The following is a 13,990-nucleotide window of genomic DNA, read 5'->3' on the forward strand; positions in this document are numbered from 1 at the left end:
CATAGTTTGTCTGACAATCATTCTTTCAAGTAAAAAAAAGGCATTCCATGAAAAAAGGTCCTAGTTCAGCTCCCACTCAACTCACACAAATGCTTTTCTTAGAGACACGCTAGCATACTGTGCTGTGCAAGGTGCTTTATGTATACTTTCTGTTTTGTTACATGGAATATTAAAAAGATGTGAACTCAAGGATGGAGATTCGTTAAATTAATAAGAGTTACTGCATTATTCAAGTCATTCTTTTTTTAGGAAAAAAAGTTCATTTATTTATTTTAAGAGGGAGAGAGACAATAGGGGAGGGGCAGAGAGAGAGAATGCCAAACAAGCCCTTCTGTGCTGTCAGTGCAGAGCCCGATACTGGCTTTCATCTCAGAAGTGAGATCATGACCTGAGCTAAAATCCAGTCAGATTCTTAACCAAATGAGCCCTCAGGTGCCCCTCAAGTCATTCGTAGGTGAAATCGACTTTTTTTTTTTAACTCCAACTCTATGTGGTGAAGAATTCAGCTAGGGGCTACTAAGGTACCAGCACTTTTATTCACTATTTCTTTTGTACCATCAGTACAAGTTATCACAACAGTGAAAAAGTCAATACCTTAATTCTAGTAGAGTCCAGGTGCCTGGGTGGCTCAGTCGATTAAGTCGGTCTGACTTCAGCTCAGGTCATAATCTCATGGTTTGTGGGTTCAAGCCCCATGACGGACTCTGTGCTGACAGCCAGCTCAGAGCCTGGAGCCTGTTTCAGATTCTGTGTCTCCCTCTCTCACTCTGACCCTCCCCTGCTCGTGCTGTCTCTCTCTCAAAAATAAATAAAACATTAAAATGTTTAAAAAAAAATTCTAGTAGAGTGCTAATTTTGACATTGTGGACCCCACAGAAGGGGGCTCATGGATCCCAGGGGTCCACAGACAGCACTTGGAGAACCAGTATCCTAGAATGTCACAATGGCCCAGGGACAGGCAACAAGAAAGAACAAAGAAGGTGCTGGAGTTAGAATCAGAGGATCTAAATCCGTCCTTGATCTGGTCCTTACACCCAGAGTGACTTTGGGTGAAACACTTGATCTGTCTGAGACTCAGTTTCCTCATCTGAAAAATAGAATCAACACAACCTGCTGTTCAAGGGTATTCAAGGTTGGGAACAAAATACATTCTACAAATCTATATCATTCACCCATTCATGCATCAGTTTCATTCATTTGCCCCAGAATCTCATGGGAGGACTTGAGCAGCAGCTTTAGCAATGTCCACCAAGGTGCTGAGAGGTGCGCAACTGCAGAGGAGAAGGCAACGTGAGGCAGACACGGGTGCTGAGAGGCAGGACCTCATGCCCCGCCCCCTTGGCCCTGCAGGGGCCCATCTTCTGTCCTAGCCTCTCAAGAAGGCCTTAGAGAAAGCCGAGTACAGCGTCCTGGGGCCACAGCTGGTGGGTTGCACCCAGAGGCCTGACAGCCTAGTGCTGCTGGCCTCACTTTCTCACAGCACCCACTGCCAGCTGGCTTGCGTGTCCGTCACTACACTGTTCTCCTGCCCAAGAAAGCATATTAGAAACCCACATTTTATAAGTGATATGTTTATGGCAATGAGAAACAATGAAATCTGGCCATGTGTAGCAACATGGATGGACCTTGAGGGGGTTATGCTTAGCAAAATAAGTCAGGCAGAGAAGGACAAATACCATATGTTTGCACGTATAGGAGGATTAGGAGGAACTTAACTGAGGACCATGGGGGAGAAGAAGGGGGGAAATGGTGGGGGAGAGGGAGAGAGGCAAACCATGAGAGACTCTTGAATGCTGAGAAACAAACTGAGGACTGATGGATGTGGGGGGAAGGGGGGAGATGGGCATGGAGGAGGGCACTTGTGGGGATGAGCACTGGGTGTTATATGGAAACCAACTTAACAATAAACTATTTGTAAGAAAAAAAAGTGATATGTTTATATCCAATATCTATAAGGAACTCACCAAACTCCACACCCCAAAAACAAATAATCCAGTGAAGAAATGGGCAGAAGACATGAACAGACATTTCTCCAAAAAGGACATCCAGATGGCAAGCAGACACATGAAATGATGCTCAGCGTCCCTTCTAATCAGGGAAATACAAATCAAAACCATGCTCAGATACCACCTCATGCTGGTCAGAGTGGCTAAAATGAACAAATCAGGAGACTCTAGATGCTGGCGAGGATGTGGAGAAACGGGCACCCTCCTACACTGTTGGTGGAATGTAAACTGGTGCAGCCCCTCTGGAAAACAGTGTGGAGGTTCCTCAAAAAATTAACACTAGAACTCCCCTATGACCCAGCAATAGCACTGCTAGGAATTTGCCCAAGGAATACAGGAGTGCTGATGCATAAGGGTACATGGACCCCAATGTCCATAACAGCACTTTCAACAATAGCCAAAACATGGAAAGAGCCTCAATGTCCATCAAAGGACGAATGGATCAAGAAGATGTGGTTTATCTATACAATGGAATACTACATGACAATGAGAAAGAATGAAATCTGGCCATGTGTAGTGACATGGATGGAACTCGAGAGTGTTATGCTGAGTGAAATAAGTCAGGCAGAGAAGGACAGATACCATATATTTTCACTTATAAGTGGATCAGGAGAAACTTAACAGAGGACCGTGGGGGAAGAGAAGGAGAAAAGTAACTGGGGAGAGGGAGAGAGGCAAACCATGAGAGACTCTTGAATGCTGAGAACAAACTGAGGGCTGATGGGTGTGGGGGAGAGGGGAACGGGGGTGATGGGCATGGAGGAGGGCACTTGTTGGGATGAGCACTGGGTGTTATATGGAAACCAACTTGACAATAAACTATGAAAGAAAAAAAGGAAGTGATATGTTTACATGGAATCACCACTTATCATCACCACTACAAACTCCTACTTTATGCACATTGCCCCCCGCCCCGACTGCAGTTGTTTATTAGTAATAACAAATTATTGTAGTAGATCTCATAAAAGATGGAAACAGCCCAGTGAGTCACATACCAGCACTGTGTTCTGCAGTTTTAAATATCCTTATGCCTTCGCGCTCCATTCTGGGACCTTTCTTCTATAGATTCTCTCTCAACTTGTGCTGTTCTTAATTTGCTACTTGATGTCATTCTAAGTAAAGACAGATTAAAATGCTAAATTATGAGCATGAATTTTACCATTCATCTTTATACTATGCAATGCTAGTTTTAAATGCAAATATAAGAGCACTTAACTGCTGTGCAGAACATCTGAAAATGACAGAGTTTACATTTCACTGCTCACGTATGCCTATGTATTTCATTCTTTACCAGAGCATTGTAAATGCCACACAAACACAAATGCAACTCAACTGTGTTTATTTTGCTTCCTGATATACACACATTTTATCCACACTGTCTACCCTCAGTTTACTGGTAGGAAGGGCAGCCCCAAACAAAAGGAGCTGCAGGGTGTCCTAGCTTTCCTCTTCGTCTCTGCCATTTTTAGCATAAGTGTTTGACTATTACATGAGTATTGTGAGTAAGAAAAGACAAGACAGAGGTCTTTGGTTGGTCCTGCCTTCTTTCTGCATTCAAAATAATTTTGGTTTGAACAGAAAAGGTACCTCTCTGGGTTGTCTGCTCCCTGGTTTCTCAGTCACAGACACCATACATTTACCTTCTCACTGCGGCCGCTGGATCCCCGCACATTATAAGTGCCCTGAGTTTCTGGGCTCAGTGGGCATGCTGAGCACTATATGTATATGGGGCGGCCAGAACAATGGGTCTTCATCTCCTCTGCTCCCAGACATTCTGCATTGTTGCATCACACTTCGTGTACAAAACACAAATTCAAAGATAAAATTATTAGGAAATTCAAGATGATAACAACAGAGGTTTAAACAAAGCTCAGGGTCCTCTTAAGCATGGAGCACTGTGTGGCTCTCAGGTCACATGCCCATGAAGCTGGCCCTGCCCCACTGCCTCTGCTCCTGTCACACCGGCCCTCCAGGCCTGGTGGCTTCGCAATGTCCCTTCCCATTGAAGCGCCCTAGGTTATTTACCCCTCTGTCTGAAACTCAGTTTCCTCCCTCCTGGCCTGGTCATGTCCCTCCTCCTCTTCCTCAGATCTCAGCTCAGCTGTCACATCCTTACGTAGCTCTCCCTGCCCTGCTGACATGTCAGAACTTTCTTAGCACCATGGAGCTCTCCTTCAATCACCCATCACGGTCACTATTCTTCATTTAGGGATGTGATTATTGGATTACTTATTGTCCCTCCACTGAACTGCAAGCAGCATATGTACCAGGACTGGGTGTGGTTTAGCTCAAACATGTTTCACCATGGCTGGGCACGTAGTCCCTAATCAATACCTATAAGGTGAATGAATGGGTGAAGAAAATGAATGAATGTTTTTGCAACAGGAGCACAAGTGTCAGAGCAAGAGGTGGGATGAGGGCAGCATGAATTCTAGCTTTTCTTCAAAAGAAGCTAAATCCTGTCTCAGACCAAGCTGGTGAGACTACCTGAGCATCATATGGCCCACTTCCTTGCTGTCTCCTCAGGTAATGAGTGTGTGAGGATAGGCTATCCTTGTGTTTTAAGGGACCCAAGTACTTTCTGTTGTGTCTCTGGCACCATGGCAAGTGCTCTCAGAAATTTCTGGTCCATTGAATTGAACTGAGCTGGACTTAGATGAAATGTGTGGCCCTGAAGCTTCCTATGTCTCTCCTTCCTGTGTCTCCATTTCTTCTGTCCTCTCCTTCCCTCTTGTTAACGATTTCTGAGTTTTGAGAACCATTTTAGTTGTGATCAGATGCTTCCAACAGAAAATGACCCTCATTTATTTTCAGTTTAACTCCACTCTTTAAAGAAAAATGTTCTGATCAGTCCTACAATCATGTGGTGATTGGGCACTCCAGAGACTGCCCCAGAGCCAGGTTGGGCACATTTGCTGGTAATATTCCCACACTGGCATTGATCTTGGGATAGAATCACAAGGCAGGCACTTCCGAATTTCATCCATTCAAACTCATTTTCAACTCAACTCAAAGCAGAAATTAAACATGAGAATCAGATGAAACGTGCCCTTCTGCCCTGAGGGCTGCAGATCTAACCCTATCTGAGAGGCAGTACAGTGCCACCGCCCATCCTGAACAACAATGACAGAATGGGAATCCGCCTTCTTGGTGGGGCCCATTCTGTAACTTGTCTGTCTTGTCCATGATTCCACACCTACGTCTGAGAAATGGCCAGGAGGGGGTGTAGTGAAAATGGAGTGCTCATAATGAAATTGAGGATCGATGAAATAATAAAAAAGAAAAGCCTACAGGTAAGATTGGTATTGATTGACCATTTCAGAAAACATTGTTAGTAAGAGATCAGGGCATGCTTCCTGTATGTAAAATGGGGGATTTCTCTCCAGACTGAGACTTCACTGGGAATATAGAATGCTACTGGAAGCAATCCCCAGTGCAATGTCCTTGAAATTATGGGGCTACTTACAGACGGTGCAGTGGAGTAGAACTGGGTCGGCTCAGGAGTCAGCCATCCCTGGGGCTTACACCATCTCCAGCTCTGTGACCAGGAGCAAGTAATAACCTCTCTGATTCTGATTCTCTCCTTCCTTCTCCTCCTCCCACTCCTCCTTGTTCCTGATTTTACATGTTGGCAGAAAGCACCTGCCTCCAGTTTGCTGTGAAGATTGAATAAGTTCATCTGGGTACAGATATGGAGTTGGCACTATGCACAGAGCAGGCGTGCGATCATGTGACCCCTTCTCCCCACAGTGTCAGGAGACTGTTCCTCTCTAGAACAGCTGGCCAGGGCCTGCACTAGTGGCAAGAAGACACCTGACTGCCCTCAGATTGAGGACCCCCTTAAATTGTGCACACTAGGCACCTCATCCTGGTCTCAGCAGCGCTGCTGGGACAATGTTGGACCAGGGTTGGGGCATCTCAGAGTAGATGCTCTCCTCCAGCACCATCATCCCCTGGGCCATTTTCTAGGTGACACAACTGAAACCCAAAGTCATCATGACTTGATTACAGCAACGAGTAAAAGTGGCAAACCTCGAATGTGACTCCAAGCTTCTAGGTTCCAAGGCTATGTTTTCCCCCCAGCAGCCTAGAGATGAACTCTTTGCTGCCTGTGTCACGTGACGTTCACCACCCCCTCCCTGGCAACCTGAGTGGTCTTTCTGGACATCTACAAGCTATCTTCCTGACAACTCAGGAAGAGAATGTATCTCACGTTTTCAGTATTTCCCAAGACATGTACTACACGACTTACTTGCAGTCGGGGTTCAAGAAATAAATATCCATCAACTGAGAAAAAGGAGATGTTTTCACGGCCTTATAATTTTAATGCAGAGAAATAGTTATAATACACATTAACCCAGCTGAGGGAGAGAAATGCATTAATTTCACAATGTGTTCAGCTCTTTAAGAAGTTAGCTTTTCAGGCTCCACAGGGCTTCTGGAACTCAGACTCACGCCCACTGTTTTGAGAGAAAATTGCACCTGATTGGTGTCCCTCGCCCCCCAGGGAAGTGGTGGGTGGAGAGACTTAACTGAGGGTGGAGGGGTGGGAAGCTGGCTGCAGCAATGTGGGGTGTTGAAGCCAGGAGGAAAGGACAGAGCAGTGCTGCTCACATTTAGGGAGCAAACAACTACCTCACCAGGGAACCTGGTTAAAAAATGTATATATATGTAATCCGATTCAGGAGGTCCAGATCGGACCTGGGAGCCTACATTTTTAACAAGTTCCCCGGCAGTGCTCACGCTGGTGGTTCAAGGGACAAAAGATTGTGCAGACTTTTTCTCCTTCCTCTACAACCATTTATCTTTAGGCTGTGGTCAAAATCTTTGTTCCCACTCTGGGCAAGGGCAAGAGGAAGGCAGCAAACTAGGATAGTCATCAGCCGCCCTGCACCATGACTCCCCTCCTTTCCACCGGATACACTTGATGGGTGACATTTCCATGTGTGAAACACTTCAGTTTTACCATCCATGAAATGAGCATGTTGATCTGGGTCTCTGGAGGGCTCTTTTTCCAGTATGAGAATTCTGTGTGTGGAGGAAATGGCCTGGAGGTTTTGGGTTTGCAAATCTGGCCCAGGAGAAACTCTGTCCTCAATCTGGCAATTCTCAGGATCCCCATTCACTGTCTTCCATCCTTCTGCAGGGGAAATTTGCGCGTTCAAGATCCACGGTCAGGAGCTGCCCTTTGAGGCCGTGGTGCTCAACAAGACATCAGGTGAGGGCCGGCTGCGCGCCAAGAGCCCCATCGACTGCGAGCTGCAGAAAGAGTACACGTTCATCATCCAGGCCTACGACTGTGGCACGGGGCCCCGAGAGACGGCCTGGAAGAAGTCGCACAAGTGAGTGGCTGGACAGAGCTCCCTGCACCCCTCCCACCCACCCGCCCACCCTTTGGGATCACGGCTGCTCTGCGTTCAGATGTCAGGACTGCATGCAGGTGTCACTTTTTCCGAAAAGCCCTCCCTGAGCCAGCCATTCCAGCAGAGCTGGTTGGGACCTTTCTCTGGGTTTCTCCCATGCCACATGCATATCTCTGTCCTGGCACTTTATAGTTCAGATTGTAACTCTCTCCCATGTTTTGATTCTGAGCCTAACACAGAGCCGGAGTGGTTAAATTCTTACTGAAAGGAAGAGTGAATGAACAGAGGAGGAGTGAAGAAAGGAAAGGGGAGGCGATCCAGAAGGAATCGTTGCCAAAAGCTGAGTAACAGGGAAGGCCAGAGAAGGCGCAGCTTCATCTCTGAAGCAGGGTGGGGACAGGTAGAAGCATCTCTAGTGGGAGGACAGACAGACAACCATTCTGACTGGCCGTGGTTTCTCTGCCCCCTTAGCCCTGGGACTGGAGTCGGTTCCCACGGGAGGTGTGGGAGGACAGCATCATTCTCCCTTCACTGCCATCTCTTCCTTCTGGTGTGTGGTCCCAGGGCCGTGGTCCATATCCAGGTGAAGGACGTCAATGAGTTTGCTCCCACCTTCAAAGAGCCAGCCTACAAGGCGGTGGTGACAGAGGGCAAGATCTATGACAGCATCCTGCAGGTGGAGGCCATGGACGAAGACTGCTCCCCTCAGTACAGCCAGATTTGCAACTATGAAATCGTCACAACTGACGTGCCTTTTGCCATTGATAGAAATGGTGAGTGTCGTGACTAGGCTCCATTGGGGGGAGGCACAGGGAAACAAGTCCACCATCCCCTCTCTGACGGCCAAGCGAGGGCTCTGAACATCCATGGCAGGCGATGACTCTCATGCCATCCATGACCTAGGCTCTGTAACCCAGAACTCAGTCCTGCACTAGAGCGGATGTCCATATATTATTAGCACAGCCAGGTCGAAGATAACCCCCCAGACACCTCGGAAACTTACTCAGTGAGTACAGTCCATAGAACTCCTAATGCCACACATCTGGATACTGAAGACGGGATGATTTTCTGATAGAATTTTCCATGCCGTCAACTCTGTCATATCTGATCCCTTTCCATATCATAAGTTGTGGTACTGCCTTCCACCCCAACTGTGTTCTTCCAACTCTCAGAAAAAAAGGGAAAAAATGCTAAAAGAGAGGGTGAAGATTTTTGGAAATAACTTCTAAGCTTAGGTTAGTTTGGGAATCTTTGATATTCTTGCCAATGTCCTTTGAGAATTTCTACCACAGTGAGAATGATGAATGAATGAAACTTCCCACCATACCCCAATCCCAAGCTGAACTTACTGAACTGAAAACAGTTCTATAAAGCCATTTGTGCATTTCCCCATCACCATTAATAAAACACTTGTAGTGTTAATGCCTCAGCCAGATGCCCAATCAACTCAGCCCATGTTAAATACAATTTTCAATAACTCCATGTTAATCAAATGATAATTTTTTGTCAAGTATATTATTTAATAGCATGAGTGTGTACCCATGGGTATATTCTCCCCACTTGTTTCAAATAGGGTCATAGAGTGCTGCACAAAGATGCAAAAGTTACAAAACCTGAAGTTCATTTACTCTGTAAATTATTTACTGAGTGCCAGGCATGGTGCTGGGAACTGGGAAAGGAGTGAGAGTGGAACTCAAAACAGATGTGGGACTGCCCACATGGAGCTTACCATCCAGTAGAAAGAAAGTCAGAATAAAATATAGAAAGTTAGGTGGCATTGAGGCAGTGGATTAACTCTGAGCCTCTTGGTAGTGTCTAGAGGGAAGTACCATCAGTGACCTGCTTACCAGTATTCAGTGCTTCCTATGCTCCTTGACATTGAGACTGGGGAGAAACTTATCCTGGGACACAGTCTTCTCCATCCTGAGAACTGCAGCAGGTTCCATAGGGAATGCAAGCCAAGGAGACACCCTCATCCCTGATCTCCAGTGGTTTATGATCTGCTTTGAAAGATGAAATCACCCTTCATGTAACAGACAAAAATAAGGCAGTTTCCTTACAAAATGATAAGACACATGGGAATGACAAACCAACACATGGCTAGATGCTCACTGTGTGGAACACAAGATCAGTGCATTAGTGCACAAGAAAGTAAAGGAGAAAATATTGGACTTTAGTTAAAGATTGGTTCAGGACTAAGAAGTAGGTGATTTCAATTAGTAGAGCCTGTCAGAACTGCTTCCAGATAGCTTTTCCTACAAGCCCTGTGAGGTGACTGTCTTGTCTCTACCACACAAGTGTATATCTCACACATATCAAATACACATGCACGCATACACACCGCTCTATAAAATATAAAACAATTAGTCTGTATTTTTCTCTTCCTCTATGATCAGCTCTGTGGTCTCTGTTCACAAAAGCTTTGGAATTTGGGGAGCGATGAGTCCTTGGTGAAGAGCAAGACTAGACAAGTGGAGGTATCTGTGATGGGTGGTCAGGCTCCACTTGACCTCCTGCCTTAGTTCTGGAGAACCACAGCCCAATGAGAGATGAAATGCAAATCCTTTCATCTGAGGGTAAACTGCCCCAGTCATGAAGATAATTACTCACCTTGATGAGCCATTTCACTAACATATGCCAATTTATTTCCCTAGCTGTCTCATTAAAAGTGAGTAATGGTCTTTTGCCAAGCCTCTGCCTCCAACATTGGTTTACAACAGAAGATGAAGAGGAGAGTGGGCACTCCCAGGGAGTGTGGGCCCCTGACAGCGAGGTTTACAAAAGCGGTTCTCCAAGTAATGAAGGCAAGACCCAGGGGCAGACACAGAAGCGGCAGTTCCCCATTCTAATGAGTTTCCCAATTGGCCCCTATCCATCATTTCTCCCAGCAACCTTCCCGGCTCCTTGAAGAAGTTCTTTGTATGTACATCAGAGAAAGTACTGCTGAGTTTGGGGTCCACTCATTGAAACCCCATGACTGCAGGTAGATGGGTCCTGGCACCTCCAACTTACCAAGCTCTTTGTTTGTTGGGGAAAAAGGGGGCATGGGGCAGCAGGGAAGATAGAAAACATTCCATGGATTCAGCCTGGCCTGTCTCAACCCAAAACTCAGCCTCTTCCTGCCAGATGCCCTTGGCCTCCCGGCCTTGAATTCCTCCCCCATAAAATCATGGCAGGAACCGTTCCTGTCCCCTTGTGGGGTTGTGAGGCCTCAGGAAGGCTGTGCCCAGGAATGATTTCCACAGAGTACCTGGCACGTAGGGAATGCTCCATTCATGGTGCTGCAATTATCAGATATTTACCTGGGTGATTGGGACATGAAGGTTTTTCACTCCCCCCGCCCCACCAAACCCTATAGATTCCCAGGCCGAAATTATGAGCAGGTAACTGAGTTATCACTCCCTCTTAGGAAGTTCTGGATACACTTCCAATGGCTTCCTGGTTCCCATCTCCTGGCATTTGACTGGTCTCTTTGAGATCAGTAGGGGCTAGATCCTCATTTCCATTGAACAGTTAGGAAAACTGAGTCTTAAAGTATAAAGAGCTTGCCTAACAGCACCTGTGACCCTGGTGACAGAGTTGGGACTGGAGCCCAAATTCCTTGAGCGTTGGCCTCTATGCCTTTCCACCGTGATGGTATCACACTCCTCAGTGATGTTTGACAGGAATTCATGGCTATGGTATTTAAGTTCAGAGCTACAAAGTTGCATCTTAGTCTTACATCCGTGTGTGTGTGTGTGTGTGTGTGTGTGTGTGAGAGAGAGAGAGAGAGAGAGAGAGAGAGAGAAAGATCTTTGACAAGTTACTTAACCCTTGCCTCAGATCCTCACTGGTAAATCACAGGAATTAAATCCCGTGCTAAATACTGTGCCCATGTGAGAGGTTGGATACATTGTCAACAAGGCGCTCACCAGCATGTCTGCACAAACCAAGCTCTCAGCCACACTTTGGAATAAAGGGAAAGAGCAGCAAGGGTCTCTGTGACACCTTGACAGACTCTTCTCCTTTTCCAGCAGTTGCATGGTCCCAGGAAGCCTCTATTGAGTAGTAGGCTGCCCTGGTGAGTAAGGGGCCTTTGCCTCCTCTGAGCCAAGTGTGCCCTAGAGTCTGCTTATTTTAAAGTAAATGAAAAACATTTCTTTTCCATCTGAATAGAAAAGCAACACATGCTCTTTGTAGAAAGCTCGCAAAGCATAGGAAAGTGTGAAGAAGGAAATAAATCACCTGTAATGCCACCAAAGATAGCCATTATTGATGTTCTACCAGTACTTTTTCTATGAAGTTTTTTTTTTTTTAACAAAAGTAAGGTCACACTCGCCTTGTTTTCCTTATCCAGCCATTTTCACTTAACATTCGATTGTATGGATTTTTCCACCCTTACAAATGCTTCATAATTACCACTTTTAGTGCTAAAAACATTCCATCTGATGCACAGAACCTTTTACCTAACTCTTGTGTTACTATCAGACATCAAGTTTCTTTATTATTTTTCACCGGAGGAAATAATGATTAAACAAACATATTTGCACCTATATCGGCAATTTTTATCATTTTCTCGGAAACAATTTCTTAGGCATGGAATTACATGCCCCATAAACACTTGCAAAGTAACTGGCCTGTATAATTTTCTTTTTTGTTTGTTTAATTTAAAAACATTTTTTTTTAAATATAATTTATTGTCAAATTCGTTTCCATACAACTCCCAGTGCTCATCCCAACGTGTGCCCTCATCAATGCCCATCGCTGGCTTTCCCCTCTCCCCCATCCCCCATGAACCCTCAGTTTGTTCTCAGTATGTAAGAATCTCTTATGGCTTGCCTATCTCCCTCTCTGTAACTTTTTTCCCCCTTCCTCTCCCCCATAGTCTTCTGTTAAGTTTCTCCTGTTCCACATATGAGTGAAAACGTATGGTATCTGTCCTTCTCTGCCTGACTTACTTCACTTAGCATAACACCCTCAAGTTCCATCCACATTGCTACAAATGGCCAGATTTCATTCTTTCTCAATGCCATGTAGTATTCCATTGTATATAAACCACATCTTCTTGATCCATTCGTCAGTTGATGGACATTGAGTCTCTTTCCATGTTTTGGCTATTGTTGGAAGTGCTGCTATGAACATTGGGGTCCATGAGCCCCTATCCATCAGCACTCCTTTATCACTCCTGTATCACTTGTGTAAATGCCTAACAGTTCTATTGCTGGGTCATAGGGTAGTTCTATTTTTAATTTTTTTGAGGAATTTCCATGCTATTTTCCAGAGGGGCTGCACCAATTTACATTCCCACCAACAGTGCAAGAGGGTGCCCATTTCTCCACATCCTCACCAGCATCTATAGTCTCCTGATTTGTTCACTTTAGCCAATCTGACTGGTGTGAGGTGGTATCTCAGTGTGGTTTTGATTTGTATTTTCCTGATGATGAGGGATGCTGAGCATTGTTTCATGTGTCTGTTGGCCATCTGGATATCTTCTTTGGAAAAGTGTCTATTCATGACTTCTGCCATTTCTTCACTGGATTATTTTTTGGGGAGGGTGTGGAGTTGGTGAGTTCCTTAAAGATTTTGGATACTAGCCTTTTATCTGATATGTCATTTACAACTATCTTTTCCCATTCTGTTGGTTATCTTTTAGTTTTGTTGATTGTTTCCCTTGCCATGCAGAAACTTTTTGTCTTGATTAGATCCCAATACTTCATTTTTGCTCTTGATTCCCTTGCCTTTGGAGATGTTCTGCGGTTGAGGTCAAAGAGATTGTTGCCTGTTTTCTCCTCTAGGGTTTTGATGGTTTCCTGTCTCACATTGAGGTCCTTCATCTGTTTTGAGTTTGTTTTTGTGTATGGTGTAAGAAAGTGCTCTAGTTTCATTCTTCTGCATGTTGCTGTCCAGTTCTCCCAGCACCATTTGTTAAAGAGACTGTCTTTTTTCCATTGGATACTCCTCCTGCTTTGTCAAAGACTAGTTGGCCATACATTTGTAGGTCCAATTCTGGGTTCTGGGTTCTCTGTTCTCTTCTATTGGTCTATGTGTCTGTTTTTGTGCCAATACCATACTGTCTTGATGATGACAGCTTTGTAGTAGAGGCTAAAATCTGGGATGGTGATGCCTCCTGTTTTGGTTTTCTTCAATATTACTTTGGTTATTTGGGGTCTTTTGTGGTTCCATACAAACTTTAGGATTCTTTGTTCTAGTTTTGAGAAGAATGCTCGTGCAATTTTGATTGAGATTACACTGAATGTGTAGATTGCTTTGGGTAATATTGACATTTTAACGGTGTTTATTCTTCCAATCCATAAGCATGGAATATTTTTCCATTTCTTTGTATCTTATTCAACTTCCTTCATAAACTTTCTATAGTTTTCAGCATACAGATCTTTTATATCTTTAGTTAGGCTTATTACTAGGTATTTTATGGTTCTTGGTGCAGTTGTGAATGGGATCAGTTTCTTGATTTCTCTTTCTGTTGCTTCATTATTGGTGGATAAAAATGCAAACAATTTCTGTATACTGATTTTGTACCCTGTGACTTTGCTGAATTTGTGGATCAATTCTAGCAGACTTTTGGTGGAGTCTGTCAGGTTTTTCATGTAGCGTATCATGTCATCCACGAAAAGTGAAAGGTTG

General features: G+C 44.9%; 1 protein-coding gene across 1 annotated transcript in view; it reads left to right on the top strand.

Moving 5' to 3' along the window:
• The window catches only part of CLSTN2 (calsyntenin 2), a 634,687-nt gene that overhangs the window by 469,765 nt on the left and 150,932 nt on the right, over positions 1-13,990 (top strand). The window contains exons 3-4 of the mRNA XM_039248556.1: positions 7,153-7,348; positions 7,934-8,142. Coding sequence (XP_039104487.1) covers positions 7,153-7,348; positions 7,934-8,142 — 405 coding nt within the window. The remainder of the gene's footprint in view (positions 1-7,152; positions 7,349-7,933; positions 8,143-13,990) is intronic.

Source organism: Hyaena hyaena, unplaced genomic scaffold (genome assembly GCF_003009895.1).
Source record: "Hyaena hyaena isolate Hyena2069 unplaced genomic scaffold, ASM300989v1 scaffold_311, whole genome shotgun sequence".
NCBI lineage: Eukaryota > Metazoa > Chordata > Mammalia > Carnivora > Hyaenidae > Hyaena > Hyaena hyaena.